This window comes from Bos mutus, chromosome 16 (genome assembly GCF_027580195.1).
Source record: "Bos mutus isolate GX-2022 chromosome 16, NWIPB_WYAK_1.1, whole genome shotgun sequence".
Lineage (NCBI taxonomy): Eukaryota > Metazoa > Chordata > Mammalia > Artiodactyla > Bovidae > Bos > Bos mutus.
In genome coordinates this window covers 36,516,636-36,535,670 of record NC_091632.1, presented here as the reverse complement: position 1 = coordinate 36,535,670, position 19,035 = coordinate 36,516,636, and the positions used below count along the sequence as shown (strand labels likewise).

Here is a 19,035-nt window from a genome sequence, read left to right as displayed (position 1 = left end):
TCACAATGTGTAGTGTGGACCCGGGGGGTTATTAAGCGGAATTAGAGGTGGCTCTTCCTCCCAGGTGGGCCCCAGGTGTTGGAGACTGGCCTGCCTTCTCTCTGCTCTGCTCCAGCAAGCATGGGTGAGGGACTCGGGACTGTGGCGGACAGCGTGGCCTGAGAAGGAGGGGTCCCGACACCCGGGCAGGGACGGTGTCCTGAGAGAAGGGGGCCGGACCTGCTGCCTGGGGCCAGCGCAGCGCGAGGCCACCGTGTGGGTTCTGTTAACCCCAGCCCCGTGTCTTCCCCCTCCCCCAGATGTGGACGAGTGCCAGGTGCACAATGGCGGCTGCCAGCACCGGTGTGTGAACACCCCAGGCTCCTACTTCTGCGAGTGCAAGCCCGGCTTCCGTCTCCACGCGGACGGCAGGACCTGCCTGGGTAAGCAGTCTCCTGGGCCCAGCGCTCCTAACCTCAGCCGTCACCCCACCCTTCTGGGTGTGCCCAGGTTTAGGGGGTCCCTGCACTCCTGCACTGATGGGCCCCAGGGGGCCTGTCTGCTCAGTGCAGCCACCGTTACAGTGGCCTCCGTACTGCCGAGTGTGGTGTGCCAAGGGGCCCTCGCCACCCATTATGGGCCCTTGCCAGCACCACTCCCGTGAGGTCACCGGCACTCAGGTGGTGAAAGAACGTGTCCTGGGCCCAGGGCTCTACGCTGAGGCTGGCCCCTGGGCACTGTGACCTGGGCTGAGCACCCTCAGTGGTCACAGCTGAGTCCGGCCGGGATGCCAAGCCACTTCCCAGGGGACTTGCGCAGTGGGGAGGAGCCCTGGGCCACCGTCCCCTCCAGGGCCCTCTGCCGCAGAGGCTGCGGATGTCCGTCTCCAGGGACACAGGTCTGGCTCTGCTGCCCCAAATGGGGAGACTTGGTGCCTGCCGGGTGGTGGTGGGGGGTGCCCTGCCTGGGGCAGGGGCAGTGCAGGGTTGCTCTTGGTCTGCAGAGCTGGGTTCCCTGGCTCAGGCCCCCCATCCGTCTTGAAGAGCCTGGGGGTGGGGGTGTGACAGGCAGGGACATGGTAACCAAGAGGCAGGGTATTAGCCCTCACTTCCTCTGTGGGGTCTTTTTACTATGGGGAATGGGCTTGATGGGGGCGCCTGGGGCCAGTGACAGTTGCCCCTACCAGCACAGTTGGCTCCAGGGAGAGAAGGGGCGCGTGGGTGCCCACTGGGCAGAGGGTAGAGGGCTGGAGTCCAGGAATCTGGCAGTGAACGGTGGCCATCCACTGCCCTCACCCACCCTCCCCGATCCCAGCTGCCCTGAACACAGGTGTCGCAGGCAGGGCTGCCCCTCCCTGCTGGCCGCTTTGTCTGGCAGGCTGCGTGGGGGTTGTTCTCTGGGGGCTGGGCTGGTGGTCACCTTCCCTGGCCAGGGCTCTCTCCCTGGCTGTGGCAGGGAGCCTCTTCTTTCCACCCTGGAGACCCGGAGTGGGCCCAGGCGGGCTCTGAGCAGCCTCCCTCCTGCACGCCTCGCTGCTATGTGGCAGGGCGGCCTGCCAGCCCTGGGGGGCCCTCCCCAGCAGACACGCTCACATGTCCGGGCCGCCACTCAGGGAGCGAGGCCGCTGCCCTGTAAAGTTTCAGAGCTGGAAAGTGGAAACAGATGCAGGAATGTTGTGATGTGCTTCAGGACAAATGCAACAGAGTGCAGCCCGGCTGCTGGTCCCCGGGTCCCCTGTATTCTCCCTTCCTCTGGGGCAGGTTCTTCTCAAAGAAGGGTGTCCCTGGGGGCTGGTCCAGGGTGGGCTTGGCTGGGACACCCTCCTGTCTCCCTGGATCCCCCTAGTCCACCAGATAGTGGTCTTCACTGAGCTGCCAGAATGGGTAAACAGCACGCAAAGGGGAGGGTGCCTGTCAGGGCTTTGGGAGGATTGTGGCAATCTCTAACAGTGCCTTCAGCTGCTGGCGTCGGGCAGCCCAGGAGGAATACCCCGCTTCTGGAGGGGGATAGCCTTCTTCAGGCAGCCCAGGAGGAAAGCCTAGCCCAGCCCAGCCCATCACCATGCTGGAGCCCTTCCCTGGGAGACGCCTGGGCTCGAGGCTCCTGAAGTCTCCATCTGTGGCATTTGTTCACGTCATCGACTCAAAGGACATGAGTTTGAACAAACTCCAGGAGATGGTGAAGGACGGGGAAGCCTGGTGTGCTGCAGTCGCTGGGGTTGCAAAGAGTTAGACGCGATTGAGAGACTGAAAAGCAGTAACAACACAGAGTCTTCTAAAGATCTGATGCCAGGACCCCCAGTGTGGTCTGCACAGCCTGGTATGAGGCTGCTGGGACCTTACCACCCCCTCTGCCTACCACCGTCAACTCTGTACCCCTAGACTGTATGGTCCCCAGGACCTCAGGGGGTCTGCAGCTCTCTTGGGTGCTTGTGCTCACCTCCTGGCCACCCACCTCCTGTCTGCTCCCGCCAAAGGGGGCAGGTGAAATACCCACATTCCGCAACTTCCAGTCGTGGCGGGAAATACACGCCACGTCCCCTGCACACACTCACTCACACTCACGCACACCTGTGGGCAGATTCCAAGTATCTGAAATTCCTGGGAGCTGACACCTGCAGGCCAACCCCCAGGTCTCCTGGGAGTGATGTGGGTTTGTCAGCCCGGGTCTGTTGGGGGCTGCCTTCCCTGTGGGGGGCCCGGGCTTTGCTGGAAAGTTTCCAGAGCAGATAGGGGTCTCCTGGGGACTTTCTCCCAGGCAGAGCAGGAAGCAGTTGCTCTAGGGGCACCCTCCCTTCTCCCTGAAGGGCCCCTTTGGGTTGTGGAGGGACCCTCCCCAGCAGCAGAGCACCTGACCTACGGCCCTGGGATGGGTAGGGCGGCCGAGCACCAGATGAGGGGCTCCAGGTGGGGCCTGGTGAAGGGCACTGCCTGGCCCCTGCCAGGCTGCTGGAAGTCCCTGCTGCTTTGTGAGAGGTGTGGGCCCTCCCCGCTTCTCCTCCAGGACTCCCAGACCGCAGGGTGTGGGGAGGAGCTGGTGGCCTTGTCTGAGGTTCACAATGGGGGCACTCTCTGGGCCCAGCCCACCCTAGGGTCTCAGCAGACATTGATGGGAAGATCAGCGTAGGACTGGGCCCCTCCCCAGTTGTCCCCTCCCCCACGCAGGCCAGCTGCAGGCGGGCTGCGCAGTTGGAGCACAGCTGCCCTGGACCCCCTCCCTGGGGCCTGCTGGGATCCTCTGGGCAAGGGGAGGAGTGCTCTGAGCTCTCCTGGGACTGGCAGGGCAGGCAGGGGACAGGTCCGGGCACCCCTCCCTTCAGCAGCTTGGAATGAGGGTTATGGAAATGCTAGAGAGTGAGAATAAAGAAGGTACCCACAGGGATGTGACAGCTCTTCCTCCATACAGGGTGGGAAGGCCCTGCATGCTGGGAGCTCTCAGGTTGGTGCCGCATCATGGTACCCAGGGATCTGGGAAGTCTTCAAAGGTGGTTTTGCTTAAGGAGGTGGGGAGGCCTTGAAACAGACAAGGGGAAACTTGAAACACTCTTTCAAGGTGCTTTAGAGGCAGGGAGAAGACAGAAAGCACACAGTCTTCCTGCGCCCCTCCCTTGTAAAAGGCCCCTTGCAAATAACGGGGAAAAAGTTTCCATTTTTAAAGTGAAAATTTGCAGGAAGGATCTTGCTGTCAGCCTCAAAGCCCCTGAGTGCCTCACGTCTGACCTTGGCTGCTCTTGTCCAGCCTGGGCCCAAGAGAAAGAAGCAGAAGCAGCCTGGTGTCCTGGGTGCTCCACCTCCTGGTGGCTCCACCTGGGAGCCCCCTGGGTTTGTCCCCACCCCCGCCCCAGCAGGCTCTGGGGTGGGAAGAGGTGGGCAGAGAGGCCGAGGGCTGGTCCAGCCTGCTTCTCACCCTCAGGGATGAGGAACTGGGCCCTGTCCTTCCCCAGACTGTGGGAAATGGAGCTGCAGAGAGCTGTGCTGGGCGGCGAGCCTGGGGGCACCTGTTCTTTTCTGTGCCATGCAGTGCACCCAGGCAGACCCACGGAGACCCACTCCCGGTCTTTGGGAAACCCTCCTCCTCCGGGCTAGGGTGACTCCTGCCCAGAGGTCCCTCCTGGATCCTGGCCTTGAATGTCCCCCATGGTGAGCAGCACACCCCGTCTGAGGGGCCATGATGTCACTGTCAACGAGCAGAGGGGCCCCTGTGACGCCCCGGGGCCAGCCCCTGGAGAGAGGCAGGTCCCCTCCTCCTCCTCCCCTCGGCCTCAGGCCTGTTGAGTCTTTTGGATGGATACTGTGGGGAGGATTCTGCTGTCAGCCTGCACCCCTGGTGGTCTGGAGTCAGATGAGCCCCACTGCAAGAGCCCCTGGAGGAGGAAAAGGGAACCCACCTCAGCATTCTTGTTTGGAGAGTCCCATGGACAGAGGCCCTGAAAGGCTACAGTCCAAGGGGCTGCAAAGAGTCGGATACGACTGAGCAACTGAGGGCACACACAGTGCCCACAGTACGGGAAGGCTCTTCCTGCACCCCGCCTGCCTTTGGGGTTCTCCCTCAGGTGTGCTAAGTGGCCTCGGGGCAGACACTTCCCCAGGCCTGGGTCTCCCCGGTGAGGGGATAGCAAGGTGTCTGCACAGGGCCCCACAGCCTGCTGTCCCCTGACTCCTTGACGGGGAGGCTTCCAGGGCCCCTGAAGGCTTCGTTGGCAAAGCCACAGGCAGCAGAGGGGTGGAGACTGCTAGGCTGTTTGGCAGAGCTCGTCCCTGCAAACCACAGACACAGTTCTGGCCACGTTTTCAAGTCACCTCCAGGCCTGAACCAGGCTGCAGTTTCTGAAAGTGCCTTCCCAGCCCCAAGGGGCCGCTGAGTCTGAACAGGGAGCAGGAAGGGCCACCCTGCCCGAGGCCATCCTGGGAGGTCACCCCTGTGCCCGAGACCAGGCCCTGTATCTGTAGGCTGCCAGTGCCCAGGGAGGACGGGAGGGTTGCACCCTGACCTGGGGAAGCCGGGGCAGTGCCCACAGACCCTTGGGCTGGATGCAGAGACCCTGTGGGGAAGCAGGGGCAGACTGGGGCCTCAGGAGGTGGGGGGTTAGAGTCAGAGAGTTTATGAGGGCAGAACCTAGCAGGGAGCACAGCGTGGGAGTGGGGAGAGGTGTGAGAATGCGGATGACCTTGGAATGTGTACCAGGGGCTGCAGAGCCCGGGTCCTCACCTGTGAGTGCATGTCCTGAGGTGGGCAGGCACTGGGTAGGGCAGCTGCAGGGCCTGTGTCCAAGCTTTGCTGCTTTCTCTGGCCGGGCCTGGTGAGCGTGGGTGCTGGGCGGTGCAGTCTGTGATGTGGGTGCCGGTGGGTGGGAGGGAGTGTGGCCTGTGGGTGGGAGCGGCTGAATCTATGCTGCAGGGGAACTGTGCCACCCTGGGCAGTGTGGAGGCCCCAGCAGAGGGTCGGGGATGGGGCAGGATGCATAAGGCCAGGCTGTAGGCAAACCGTGAGCTGCTAAGGAGTACCCGGCGGGCCAAGCCCACATGAGTCTCCCCCACTGGCTGAGCCGGCGGACCACCCCTTTCCAGTCCCACCATCCCAGCCCTGTGGCCAACAGAGGGCTTCCTAGAAGTATGGGCTGTACATGGCTGCTGACCACACGTGGTGTGAGGCTCTTGGGACCTGGAAGCCAAGCCAGTCTGAGGGCAGTCATTACGAACCCACGAAGCTGCCATCCATCCTGCTCTGATCCACCGGCTGGGGTTGGAGGCTAGAGCAGAGTGGGCTGGTGGGCTCAGCACGCTGCCAACAGGCTTGTCCTAACGCCAGCAGCCTGCCAGGCACAGCCCCTTGAATGACCAGCTCGGGCGGGCCACCGTGCTGGTGTCCCAGGCCAGGGCCTCGCCAGCGGAGCTGCCTTGCAGGTCAACTGTGCAGAGCCCTACCTGCACCTCCATGGCACTCACACACACCTAATGCTGGGCTCCAGGTGGTACCACCTGCATCTCCAGCAGTGGCTAGTCAACCAGCATGGATGGAGCAGATCCTCCTCCCTGTAGGACATCTAGAAGGTCCAGTTTCCTCACACCTGGCTCTGGGCTGGAGCGACCCCTGCAGGCGAAAGACGGAGTTGTAGCCTGCACTATTAGAACCCAGGGCTTCCCTGGTGGAGACATGGGTTTGATGCCTTGGTCTCAAAAATCCCTGGGAGGCATTCTTGCCTGGAAAATCCGATGGATGGAGGAGCCTGGTGGGCTACAGTCCATGGGGTCACAAAAGAGTCAGATGCGACTGAATGACTAACGCTTTCACTTTCGTTTCTGTTAGAACCTGCGAGTCCCCTGGTTCTGGTGCTTGCAAATTGGGAAGTGAAGGTGCAGTAGTCGGCTCAGGCTGCCCTAACCAACGCACCGACTGGGCGGCTTAGAGAAGTTCATCTTCTCACTGTTCTGCAGGCTGACAGTTCTCACTCATGGTCCCAGCCAATCCAATCCCTGATGAGAACATTCTTCCTGCTGTTGCCTCGTGTGGCCATGGGGACAGAGACAGAGAGAGACTTTATGTCTTTCCTGTTTTGTTTTTTTTTTTTTAAGCTCCTTCCCATATTAGAGAAAGGGAGGTCTTTATTGTTAACAAATACTTTTATGTTTTTTGGCTGCAACAATACTGGGGTGATTTGCCATTTTCTACTCCAGGGGATTTTCCCAATCTTGGGATCAAACTCAGGTCTCCTGCATTGCAGGGAGATTCTTTACTGTATGAGCCACCAGAGAAGCCAAAAAATATTTTTAGTTTAATTTTTCGGGTTGCAAGGCATGTGGGATCTTAGTTCCCTGATCAGGATCAAACCCATGTCCCCTGAATTGGATGCCTGGAGTCTTAATCACTGGACCACCAGGGAAGTCCTTATATCTTTTCTTTAAAGACACAAATTCTGTTGGATCAGGGCCCCACCCTTATGACCTCATTTAACCGGAATTGTTGTTGTCCAGTCACCAAGTCATGTCCGACCAATGGACTGCAGCATGCCAGGCTTCCCTGTCCTTCACTGTCTCCCTGAGTTTGCTCAAATTTGTGTCCATTGAGTCACTGATGCCATCCAACCATCTCATCCTCTGCCACCCGCTTCTCCTGCCCTCAGTCTTTCCCAGCATCAAGGTCTTTTCCAATGAGTTGTCTCTTCTCATCAGGTGGTCAAAGTATTGGAGCTTCAGCTTCAGCATTCAGTTCAGTTCAGTTCAGTCGCTCAGTCATGTCCGACTCTTTGTGACCCCATGAATCGCAGCACGCCACACCTCCCTGTCCATCACCAACTCCCGGAATTCACCCAGACTCACGTCCATTGAGTCAGTGATGCCGTCCAGCCATCTCATCCTCTGTCATCCCCTTCTCCTCCTGCCCCCAATCCCTCCCAGCATCAGAGTCTTTTCCAATGAGTCAACTCTTCTCATGAGGTGGCCAAAGGACTGGAGTTTCAGCTTTAGCATCATTCCTTCCAAAGAAATCCCAGGGCTGATCTCCTTCAGAATGGACTGGTTGGATCTCCTTGCAGTCCAAGAGACTCTCAAGAGTCTTCTCCAACATCACAGTTCAAAAGCATCAATTCTTTGGTGCTCAGCCTTCTTCATAGTCCAACTCTCACATCCATACATGACCACAGGAAAAACCATAGCCTTGACTAGATGGACCTTTGTTGCCAAAGTAGAGTTGATTTCCTTTAGGATTGACTGGTTTGATCTCCTTGCAGTCCAAGACTTAAGAGTCTTCTCCAGCACCACAATTCATTATTTCACTTCCAAATATGGGCACATTGATGGTTGAGTTTTAGAAGTGCACATGTGAATTGCAGAGGTACACAAACATTGGTCCCCTTAGGGGCTGTGGAACCCCCTCGCTCCTGAAGCTCGAAGCTTCAGCTCTGAGCCTGGTCCATTCAGGCATGGGGCAATGGTATGTGGACTCCATGGCTATGACTCACAGTGACCTGAGGGCTTGGAAGCTTTATCCCCAGCTCTAGGCACTGGGCATGCAGAGGCTGGCCCTCCCCTGAGCTGTACAGCCCAGCGCCTGAGAAAAACTACCTTGCTAAGCTTTCCGGGCATCCTGGGCACAGGATGTGTGAGATGATGATGTGGGACTTGGCTTCCTCGTGTGTAGCACAGCTTGGGGGCATCTGGAACGTTAGGATTTGTGCAGCAGAGCAAGAGACTCGGGCTGGTATTGGGGAGGCTCAAAGCTGCATGGGGAGCTGGACACCTCCGTGGGATTTCTTCCCCGGTGGGCTTCTGTGGGCCCAGTACCAGGTCGCCCCTGGACCCGTCTCGGGGGTCCTGCCATAGCTCTGTGGGACGTCCTTGCAGCCGCAGTGTCTGCCCAGCCGTTCCCCTGGCCCTCTCTCTGTGTGCCTGCCCGGCGCTGCCAGGATGGGCTTCTGGTTCTTGTTATGAGCTCTGAGCAGTGATGCAGTTGGTGCTGTAAACACAGACAGGGCCCCAGGAATGGGCTGGCTCAGGCCATACTTGGAAGCCTCTGGAGTTGATGGCAGTGGGTTAAGCAGAGCTGTCTCGGGGGAGGAATGTGGGGCTTTGGGGGTCAGCGCAGAATTGGGGGTGGGTGGCTGCAGAGGGGGCCTAGAGGCTGTCTGGGACCGGAGACATGGCCATCCTGCTTGCCTCGGTCCGAACCGGATCTCGGGTCTCTGCTGCTCCCCCTCAACACGTGGCAGAGGCAGATGTGGCCAGGAGACAGCCCGCCCTGCACCCCGGGTGTTCACTCCTCCCCAAGAGCAGGGCTGGCTCAGCCCCGGGGGTACCCTCAGCTCTAGTTCCTCCCCCACACACTCCTCGTGGGGAACCAGCAGGATGGCGAGTGCTGGGTTTTGGCTTTTGGGGAGCATACTTGCTTTGAAGGAAGTCTTGTTCTTGGCAGACACTGTGGGCCTGGCCACTCTGAGCCTTGAGGCTGTTCGCTTGCTCTGCGTGCAGACACGGCTGCTCCTGGCTCCACGGGCCTCAGTGGTGGGGTGGATCGCTCCTGGCCCCCAGACCCACTGACAGTGAATGGCCTCTCCAGACTCAGGCCCTGAGGCCCCCCTGAAGTCTGTGATGACAGCACAGGTGGTGTCTGGGGATGAATCCCTGCCCCCCGGCGGTCGCTGTGTTTAGTACCAGCACTCAGGCTTGCTCTGGCCCAGGCCCGCTGGGCAGTGATCTGCGCCTCGCCGCGGTGCATTCTTGAAGCTTTACTGCAGAGCTGGGGACCTGTCCCTCCCTAACCACAAGGCCTCTACCAGCGACTTGGTGGAGCTACCGGAGGCCAGGTGTCCTCCCTGGATGCCCAGTCTCGCCCAGTGCCCTCTTCCTGGGCACAGCCTCAACGCATCCACACAGGACATAGACACCCACTTGGCTAGCCTGACCCATAAGAGCCTTGCTCTAGGTGGGCCTGAGCGGGAACACCTGGACCCCTGGCATCCTAGGACTGGGATGGGGGTCCCTGGCTCTGACCTCACCAAGTGCTGTCCCCACAGCTGCTGAGAGGAGTGGGGTCTGGGTGAGGTCAGGTGGGGGTGAGGCCCCACCTGGGGTGGGCGGGTGCTGCAGTGGTCCGACGAGCTGGTGGCTAGGCCTGCAGGTCATGGTGGCTCTGCCCTGGCCTGATGACCAACAGTGGCGTGTCTGGGTCTTCCCCAGCCCCTGCTGGCCTCCTGCTCCTCCAGGGAGGCTCCCAGCCTGCTGGACCCTGAGCCCTGGATGCCCTGACCCTCAGCAGGGCCTGGTGTTTTGTGCTCTGTGCCCGGGGTTGCGGGGCGGGGGCTGGGCTTCCACTGGGGTGCTCTGCAGTGCCTCCTTACATCCAGTCCTGGGGCAGGCTGGACCAGAGGACCCAGATTCGGATCATGGCCCTGTGTGTCCCATGTGTGGGCCGAGAAATAAAGCCAGGCCTGCGACCTGGACGGGAGCTGTGTTGCCCTCTCAAAGCCCCTGCTTTTGGGACGCGGACAGGAAGGACGGAGGGGCTCGGAGGTGCCAGAAGCTTCCTGCAGGAGGTGCTCTGAGCCTGCCTGGGGTGGAGCCCTTCGGCCGGGCCGTCCTCCTGGGGTGACCTGACTCCTCTCGGGTCTCCAGCCATCAACTCCTGCGCCGTGGGCAATGGTGGCTGCCAGCACAACTGCGTCCAGCTCACAGTGACCCAGCACCGCTGCCAATGCCGGCCCGAGTTCCAGCTCCAGGAGGATGGCAGGCGCTGCGTCCGTGAGTGTCCCAGGGGTGAAGGCAGGGGATCAGGGCTGGGCCTTCCACTGGGACCCCCTGCCCGTTCTCCATGCTCCTTTAGACCTTCCCCGGGGATCATGCAGCCAAGACCCTCCCTGCTTGGCCACTGGTGTTGCAGGAGGGTCTGAGGGGTCCTATCTATGTCGTTGCCTTTGGTTGACCTGTGATCACACCAGGGGCTCCTTGACTGTGGAGAGTGATGGGGCATCATCCAGCCCCCCTGGGCCCTGGGGAGGAAGCCCGTCAGGCTGTGCTCTGGGATCTCACATCTTTGGGGGCAGGAAGCTTAGGATGGGGGTACCGGCATGAAGAGGAAGGGCATCCTGTGTTGTCTCAGTTCTGAGGCCTGCCCTGGCCTTGGCGTGGGCATGCAGGCCCCAGCCCTGGCCCTCAGGCAGAGGAGACTGGCCAGGCCCTGTCTGGCTCCTTGCCCTGGGGTCCCAGGGCTGTGGGTCATGGAAGGGGTCCTCTGCTGACGGAGAAGGTGGAGCAGGCCCAGGAGACCCCTGAGAAGTGGGAAGGGATGGGTTCAGGGCTGGTGCTGAGGGAGTCATTCCCACCCTACCTGGCCTTCTAGGTCCCTGGGGGTCAGGACTGAGTGTGGGCCAGCGGTGGGGCAGGGTGGCACGAGTTCACAGGGCTGGGGCTCCGACAAGAAGAGAGGTGGGGAGCTGGCCATGCGTTCACCGCCCTCTGTCTTCTCTGGAGTCGTCTGGGAGTGCCTGGGGCTCCCCTGGCCCCTAGTCCACGTCCCAGCCTGTCAGGACAGAGCAGGAGGGGTGAGATCTCTAGGTGGGGGCTCACCAGAGGCCCTGGGGTGGGGACCCCAAACCTGCTGGATCCTCCACGCCTGCCCTTTGCCCCCATTCCTCCTGGCCATGACCGCAGGGAGAAACCCATGCGCAGACAGGAATGGCGGCTGCATGCACAGGTGCCGGGCACTCCGGGGCCTTGCCCACTGCGAGTGCCGCGTGGGCTACCAGCTGGCAGTAGACCACAAGGCCTGCGAAGGTAAGACGCCCTCCCTGTGCTAGGGCCAGTCCAGGTCAGCCGCACGGGGTCAGCTCCCTGCATCCCCCCTCAGGGGCCTGTGTGTACAGGGCCAGTTCCCGTGTTGTCACTCTCGGCTGACCTGGGATGATGCAGGGTCACCTCTAGGACTGGGGTTGCCGGTGGCGGGGTGGAGGGTGGGAGATGGAGAGGAGGGGCGGGAGCTCAAGGAACTGCTCCCAAAGAGAGTCTCGTGTCTACAGGAAGACAGTTCTCAGGGTGCCTTGTTAGTTTTAAATCTCTCTCTTAGGTGTTAGCTAACCAGTACCTGCTTGTTAGGGCTTCCCTGGTGGCTCAGTGGTGAAGAACTCACCTGCCAAGCAGAAGATGCAGGTTTGATCTCTGAGTTGGGAAGATCCCCTGGAGAAGGAAATCCAATCCACTCCAGTATTCTTGCCTGGAGAATCCCATGGACAGAGGAGCCTGGAGGGCTACAGTCCATGGGGTTGCAAGAGTCAGACATAACTTAGCGAGTAAACAACAACCTGCTTATTAGAGAAAGGGTCATCACTGTGACCCGAGTGACATCCCTGAGCCAGTTTCCAGGTTGTCTCTAGGCTCGTTGGTTAATGGGTGCATAGAGCATCACCCCAGAGCATGGTGGACACAGCTTTTTAGAACGTGCTCCGACCTCATGGCTCTAGGCTGTTGGTTAATGGGTGCATAGAGCATCACCCCAGAGCGTGGTGGGCACAGCTTCTTAGAACATGCTCCGACCTCATGGCTGCATGGGCGTCCACTGTGCGGTGTTGGTTGCCCCACCTCAGGACTCGGGTGTCCCTGCTCCCCCCTGTTACACGTGGTTCTGGATGAGCAGCCTGGGCCTGTCCCCCTGACTCCTGGGGTGAGTCTCTGAAGTGATGTGGTGCCTCCAGGGCATGCTGTGGTCATTTCCCGAGGAGTCCTGCCTGACGGCCATCAGAGAGACAGGTCTGTGGGTGTAGAAGCTTGTTGTTCCATGTCACTATCAGGAAAGTGTTCTAGGTCTCACTGCCAATGTGATGGACATGTCCTGGCATTCCGAATACAGTGGCTTCAGAGAACCCAGTGGGAAATGAGGCTGAGGGTCAGCTTCATTCCAGGGACTCTTAGGCGGCGGGACTGAGGCAGTCATCAGGGATGCTAGGTCCCGAGGCCAGTGCCACGCGGCCACAGGGAAGATGTAGCTTGACCCTGGATGACAGAGTGCGCTTTCTCCCACTGGCCCCCGGAGGCTGGTGGCGAAAGGCCCCTTCTGTGCCTGGCCTGGATGAGGGGTGCTTGGCAAGAGCAGACACACACACATCTCAGGGACCGTGGGCTCAGAGAGGTGGAACAGCGCCCGCTGCTGCTGGTGGGGCCTGAACCCAGACTTCCAGCTGTGCCCTCCTCGCCCTGGGACGGACCACAGCTCTGCACCTGGAGTGTGTTGATGAAAGCAAAGGTGCTCAGAGGGAAGCAGGAGAGGGCACCGGGGGCCTCTACTGGCACAGGGCGCCTGGGCCCTGACCCCTTGGTGAAGACCACCTCTGGGGGCTGAACCTCCCCGGCCAGTGGCCCAAAGTGCCCTTCACCCCCAATGTCTCCCATCAGATGTGGATGAATGTGCCACGGGCCTGGCCCAGTGTGCACACGGCTGCCTCAACACGCACGGCTCCTTCAAGTGTGTGTGCAATGCGGGCTACGAGCTGGGTGCTGATGGCCGGCAGTGCTACCGTGAGTGGACAGTGGGCGACGGCACCACCGGGCGTGGAGATGCCACATGGCTCCCCAGGCCCCCACAGCTGTCGGCTCGCTTTGGCTGAGGGGCAGAACTTCCTTGTCAGTCGAGGGCGGCGTTGGGCCTGGGGGCTGACTGTGGGTCCTGGGAGGATGGGGGAGGACAGAGGGACCCCAGGAGGACAGGGTTCCAGGGTCCACTGAGCCCAGGAGCTCCGTGCAGCCTGTTTCCCAGTGGACTGGCAGCAGCTAGGGCGGGAGGACTGCGCCAGCTCGGGGTATCCCCCCAGCACTGATCCCACGTCCCTGGTGGCTCTGGACGCAGGGATCGAGATGGAGATTGTGAACAGCTGTGAGGCAGACAACGGCGGCTGCTCCCACGGCTGCAGCCACAGCAGCGCGGGCCCCGTCTGCACCTGCCCCCATGGCTACGAGCTGGACGAGGACCAGAGGACGTGTATCGGTGCGAGCCACCTCCTTCCTGACTGCCGTCCCCCAAGCCAGAGGCTCGCTGCTGCCCTGGGGCAGTGCCCGGGTTTGATGCCGTGAATGGGAACCTCCCTCCTGTTGCCCCCAGTCCTGTTCCCTCAGCCCCGGGAAGGGGTGGGGGTGGTACAAGGGGGCCTGGTGAGAGGCAGCATCGAGACCCCGCCGAGCACCCACCACCCCATGTCCACCTGCAGCTCTGCTCAGCCACTTGGTCAACACCCATGTGCTGTGGCACGTGAGCATCCCCTCTGCATCAGCGGGCACTTCCTAGCACCTGCCACTCCCTACCCTGCTCCCACAGCAGGCGGGGTGGCCCTGGGCTGCCACCTGCGTCCTGGTGTGCCGTGTGTGCGGGGCCGGGGACGTACCTGGGTGCCTATGTGATTGTGGGCGAGTATGTGCAACTCACATGCAGGTGTGCATACAGTCATGTGCAAGTGTGTGTGTGCATGTGGTTGCCTGCAGGTAGTTGTGGGTGGGTGTGCATGTGGTTGTGTGCAGGTAGTTGTGGGTGGGTGTGCGTGTGGTTGTGTGCAGGTTTTTGTGTGCACGTGTGTGTGTGGTTGTGTGCAGGTAGTTGTGTGCAGGTGTGCACGTGGTGTGTAGGTGTGTTTGTGAGGTGTGCGTGTGGCTGTGTGCAGGTAGTTGTGCATGGGTGTGCGTGTGGTTGCCTGCAGGATTTTGTGCGCACGTGTGCGTGTGGTTGTGTGCAGGTGGTTGTGTGCAGGTGTGCACGTGGTGTGTAGGTGTGTTTGTGAGGTGTGCGTGTGGCTGTGTGCAGGTGTGTGCACACTACCATGCTGTGGAAGGAGTGCACGTGGGTGGCACTGGTGCCAGCTGGGTTGTGGTGTGTGCCCTGCAGACGTCGACGACTGTGCCGCCTCCCCCTGCTGCCAGCAGGTTTGCACCAACAGCCCCGGTGGCTACGAGTGCAGCTGCTATGCTGGCTACCGGCTCAGTGCGGATGGCTGCGGGTGTGAGGGTGAGTGGTGGGCGGCTGGGGTGGCTGGGGAGTGGGCCGTCCTAAGGATGACACGGGGTGGGCTCTGGCCCCCGCCCAGCACTCTGTCTCTGGGTGTTGGTTTAATGCCTGCCGTCTGCAGGCTTGTGGAGGCCTTCCTGTTCCCTCCCCTGTGTGGTCACTTTCTCTCTGGGCTGGACCTGCACCCCCAACTGCCTCTGGCCTGCCCTTTCTCGAGTAGGAGGCCAGGAGGGTGGCTGTGGCGTGGGTGTCACCCAGCAGGTCCCCATCCCATGGGGAGGGGTGGGGCGGGAGCACCGCCCCAAGGCCCCGACCCCTGGAGGACGGGCGCCACCCCTGGGTTTGCCCGCAGACGTGGACGAGTGCGCCTCTGGCCGCGGTGGCTGCGAGCACCACTGCGCCAACCTGGCCGGCTCCTTCCAGTGCTCCTGTGAGGCCGGCTACCAGCTGGACGAGGACCGCAGGGGTTGCACCTGTGAGTCTCCGCCTGGCCCCATGGGACCCTGTCTTCCTGCAGCACCGGGGCCTTACTCCCTGCTTCCCAGCTGGATGGACCTCACCTTAGACCAGCCTCCCACTGTGGGATGGGCTAGGGATGGGTGGGTGAGAGGGACTGGACAGACAGGGGCCCCCAGGCAAGGTGTTACGCTGGGGTCCCAGTGGTCCAGCTTCAGCCCCTCCCAGACGAGAGGAGGGACTTCATTCAGGGACTGAGGACCATGTCCAGAGCAGAGGGCTCTCCTGTCCCCGCGCCCTCTCCACACTTAGGGTCCCTCGGGCTAGTGTGGGAGCCGGGACAGCTGGGGCGGACGTGGCGAGAGTCAGGTCCTCAGGACCTGGAGCCTCCTCTGTCCTGAGAAGTAGGCTCACTCCTGGTGACCAGGGTGAGGAGGGGCATGGTGGAGTCTGTAGGTGGGGGTCCTGGGGTGGCACCGAGGGTCAGGGGAGTCAATCCTGACGAGGACAGGTGAGCGGCAGGGACTCAGGGGCCTTCGTGCTCTGCCCAGCCCTGGAGCTGCCCGAGCTGGTCCTGGACGGCCACCTCCCCCTCGGGCGCCCCCCTCTGCACGTCGCGGTGCTCCAGGACGAGCTGCCCCACCTCTTCCAAGACGACTACGTCGGGGCTGAGGAGGAAGAGGCCGAGGCACGGGGCGAACACACACTGCAGGAAAAGTATGGTGAGAGGCGGGCCCGTCCCCGGGCCTCTGTGCCAGCACCCCCTGGGCCCGGCTGCTGCCCAGCCTACGGTCCTGGGCATGAGGAAGTCTTCCTGTGAGCGCCTTGTTTGACCAAGGCTCAGAGAGGCCAAGAGGCTTGCTCAGTCTGCCCAGTGTGTCCGGGGCTGAGCCTGGCTGCCCACTTAAGGCCCTTTCTGGCCCCTGTGTGGCTCCCTTGTCTCCGTTCACCCACGTGGGGCCTGCATGGCCCGAGGATGCCCTGTGTCCCCTTCTCTGGGTAGGGTCCAGGGCGAGGGGCCAGGCTCTGAGGCTCCTCTCTCAATCCGTCCCCCAGTCTGCCTGGACGACACCTTTGGCCCAGACTGCAGCTTGACCTGTGATGACTGCAGGAATGGGGGAACCTGCCTCCCCACGCTGGACAGCTGTGACTGCCCCGATGGCTGGACTGGGCTCGTCTGCAACGAGAGTGAGGCTGCTATGGGGGCGGGGCTATGTGGGGGACAGGGCCCAGGAGCCCTAGGACCTGCATGGCACGGACAGTCCACTCCTCCTACCGTCCTGGGCAGGGGCTTCCTGGGTCCTTCCATTCACTCATTCCTTCAGGGTCTCCCAGCTGCCTTCTCCACGCCAGGTCCTCTTCTAGGTGCTGTGAGACCCTGGGGGCTCGCAGAGCCTGGTGTCTGCCCCTCAGAGATGTTACGGTCGATGAGGGTCCAGCCACAAGCAAGCTAGCAGCTAACTGAGACAAAAAGGGGTCTGATGAAGAGCAGTGGGTGGGCAGGCCAGTCATGCTAGAGTCTCCGGGGGGACAGGTGACTTCCCCAGGCCACACAGCAAGTGGGCAGCTGAAGCACATTTGAACACTGCTCTCTCCCACCCTCTGTCCAGGGCATGTCCACTCCCTGCCCAGCGGCCCTCTAGTCTCAGAGGCCATAGTGACTGAAAGTGCTGGTTGAGAAGGTGCACCTGTTGGAGTTCAGAGGGAGAGGATGCAGGATTGATGAGTGATGTCTGCCATACATGTGGGCGGGGTCCCGGGGCACAAGTGCCGTTGGGTGCTGCTCTGGGAAGTTGCTTCTGAACTGGAGGCTTGACCCCCAGGAGGGTGTCTGTATCTCTGGAGGGGTTTCTGAGTGCTGGGTCCTTTTGCGGGCCGACGACCCTAAGCTCCTCTGTCCCCCTTGCAGCTTGTCCTCCGGACACCTTCGGGAAGAACTGCAGCTTCTCCTGCAGCTGTCAGAACGGCGGGACCTGTGACCCTGTGACGGGGGCCTGCCGCTGCCCCCCAGGGGTCGGCGGAGCCCACTGTGAGGACGGTGGGTGCAGCCCTCCCCAACCTCCCCAACCTCCCCACCATCCCCTGGGCCTTCCCAGCGCACCAGCCCCAAGCATCCAGCATCGTGCACTGAACCTGGACTGGCATCTCGTTTCATACATGACATTTCACATGTTTCAATGACATTCTCCCAAATCTTCCCACCCTCTCCCACAGAGTCCATAAGACTGTTCTATACATCAGTGTCTCTTTTGCTGTCTCGTACACAGGGTTATCGTTACCATCTTTCTAAATTCCATATACATGCGTTAGTATACTGTATTTATGTTTTTCCTTCTGGATAATAGTCTCAGTTTCATCCACCTCATTAGAACTGATTCAAATGTATTCTTTTTAATGGCTGAGTAATACTCCATTGTGTATATGTACCACAGCTTTCTTATCCATTCATCTGCTGATGGACATCTAGGTTGCTTCCATGTCCTGGCTATTATAAACAGTGCTGCGATGAACATTTGGGGTACACGTGTCTCTTTCCCTTCTGGTTTCCTCAGTGTGTATGCCCAGCAGTGGGATTGCTGGATCATAAGGCAGTTCTATTTCCAGTTTTTAAGGAATCTCACACTGTTCTCCATAGTGGCTGTACTAATTTGCATTCCCACCAACAGTGTAAGAGGGTTCCTTTTTCTCCACACCCTCTCAGCATTTATTATTTGTAGACTTTTGGATCACAGCCATTCTGACTGGTGTGAAATGGTACCTCATAGTGGTTTTGATTTGCATTTCTCTGATAAAGTGATGTTGAACATCTTTTCAAGTGTTTGTTGTAGCCATCTGTATGTCTTCTTTGGAGAAATGTCTATTTAGATCTTTGGCCCATTTTTGATTGGGTCATTTATTTTCTGGAGTTGAGCTGTAGGAGTTGCTTGTATATTTTTTGAGATTAGTTGTTTGTCAGTTGCTTCATTTGCTATTATTTTCTCCCATTCTGAAGGCTGTCTTTTCACCTTGCTAATAGTTTCCTTTGATGTGCAGAAGCTTTTAAGTTTAATTAGGTCCCATTTGTTTATTTTTGCTTTTATTTCCAATATTCTGGGAGGTGGGTCATAGAGATCCTGCTGTGATGTATGTCAGAGTGTTTTGCCTATGTTCTCCTCTAGGGTTTTATAGTTTCTGGTCTTATGTTGAGATCTTTAATCCATTTTGAGTTTATTTTTGTATATGGTGTTAGAAAGTGTTCTAGTTTCATTCTTTTACAAGTGGTTGACCAGATTTCCCAGCACCACTTGTTAAAGAGATTGTCTTTAATCCACTGTATATTCTTCCTCCTTTGTCAAAGATAAGGTGTCCATATGTGCGTGGATTTATCTCTGGGCTTTCTATTTTGTTCCATTGATCTATATTTCTGTCTTTGTGCCAGTACCATACTGTCTTGATAACTGTGGCTTTGTAGTAGAGCCTGAAGTCAGGTAGGTTGATTCCTCCAGTTCCATTTTTCTTTCTCAAGATCGCTTTGGCTATTCGAGGTTTTTGTATTTCCATACAAATTGTGAAATTATTTGTTCTAGCTCTGTGAAGAATACTGTTGGTAGCTTGATAGGGATTGCATTGAATCTATAAATTGCTTTGGGTAGTATACTCATTTTTTCACTATATTGATTCTTCAATCCATGAACATGGTATATTTCTCCATCTATTAGTGTCCTCTTTGATTTCTTTCACCAGTGTTTTATAGTTTTCTATATATATATAGTCTTTAGTTTCTTTAGGTAGATATATTCCTAAGTATTTTATTCTTTTCGTTGCAATGGTGAATGGAATTGTTTCCTTAATTTCTCTTTCTGTTTTCTCATTATTAGTGTATAGGAATGCAAAGGGATTTCTGTGTGTTGATTTTATATCCTGCAACTTTACTATAATCATTGATTAGTTCTAGTAATTTTCTGGTGGAGTCTTTAGGGTTTTCTATGTAGAGGATCATGTCATCTGCAAATAGTAGAGTTTTACTTCTTCTTTTCAATTTGGATTCCTTTTATTTCTTTTTCTGCTCTGATTGCTGTAGCCAAAACTTCCAAAACTATGTTGAATAGTAATGGTGAAAGTGGGCACCCTTGTCTTGTTCCTGACTTT

General features: G+C 58.8%; 1 protein-coding gene across 4 annotated transcripts in view; it reads left to right on the top strand.

The window, feature by feature from the left end:
• Window positions 1-19,035, top strand: part of MEGF6 (multiple EGF like domains 6) — a 106,779-nt gene that overhangs the window by 65,917 nt on the left and 21,827 nt on the right. For all 4 annotated transcript variants that reach the window (XM_070385093.1, XM_070385092.1, XM_070385094.1 and 1 more), the window contains 10 exons: window positions 300-422; window positions 10,086-10,211; window positions 11,121-11,243; window positions 12,855-12,977; window positions 13,306-13,443; window positions 14,332-14,451; window positions 14,804-14,926; window positions 15,459-15,629; window positions 15,964-16,095; window positions 16,817-16,945. In XM_070385093.1, the coding sequence (XP_070241194.1) occupies window positions 300-422; window positions 10,086-10,211; window positions 11,121-11,243; window positions 12,855-12,977; window positions 13,306-13,443; window positions 14,332-14,451; window positions 14,804-14,926; window positions 15,459-15,629; window positions 15,964-16,095; window positions 16,817-16,945 (1,308 nt within the window). The remainder of the gene's footprint in view (window positions 1-299; window positions 423-10,085; window positions 10,212-11,120; window positions 11,244-12,854; window positions 12,978-13,305; window positions 13,444-14,331; window positions 14,452-14,803; window positions 14,927-15,458; window positions 15,630-15,963; window positions 16,096-16,816; window positions 16,946-19,035) is intronic.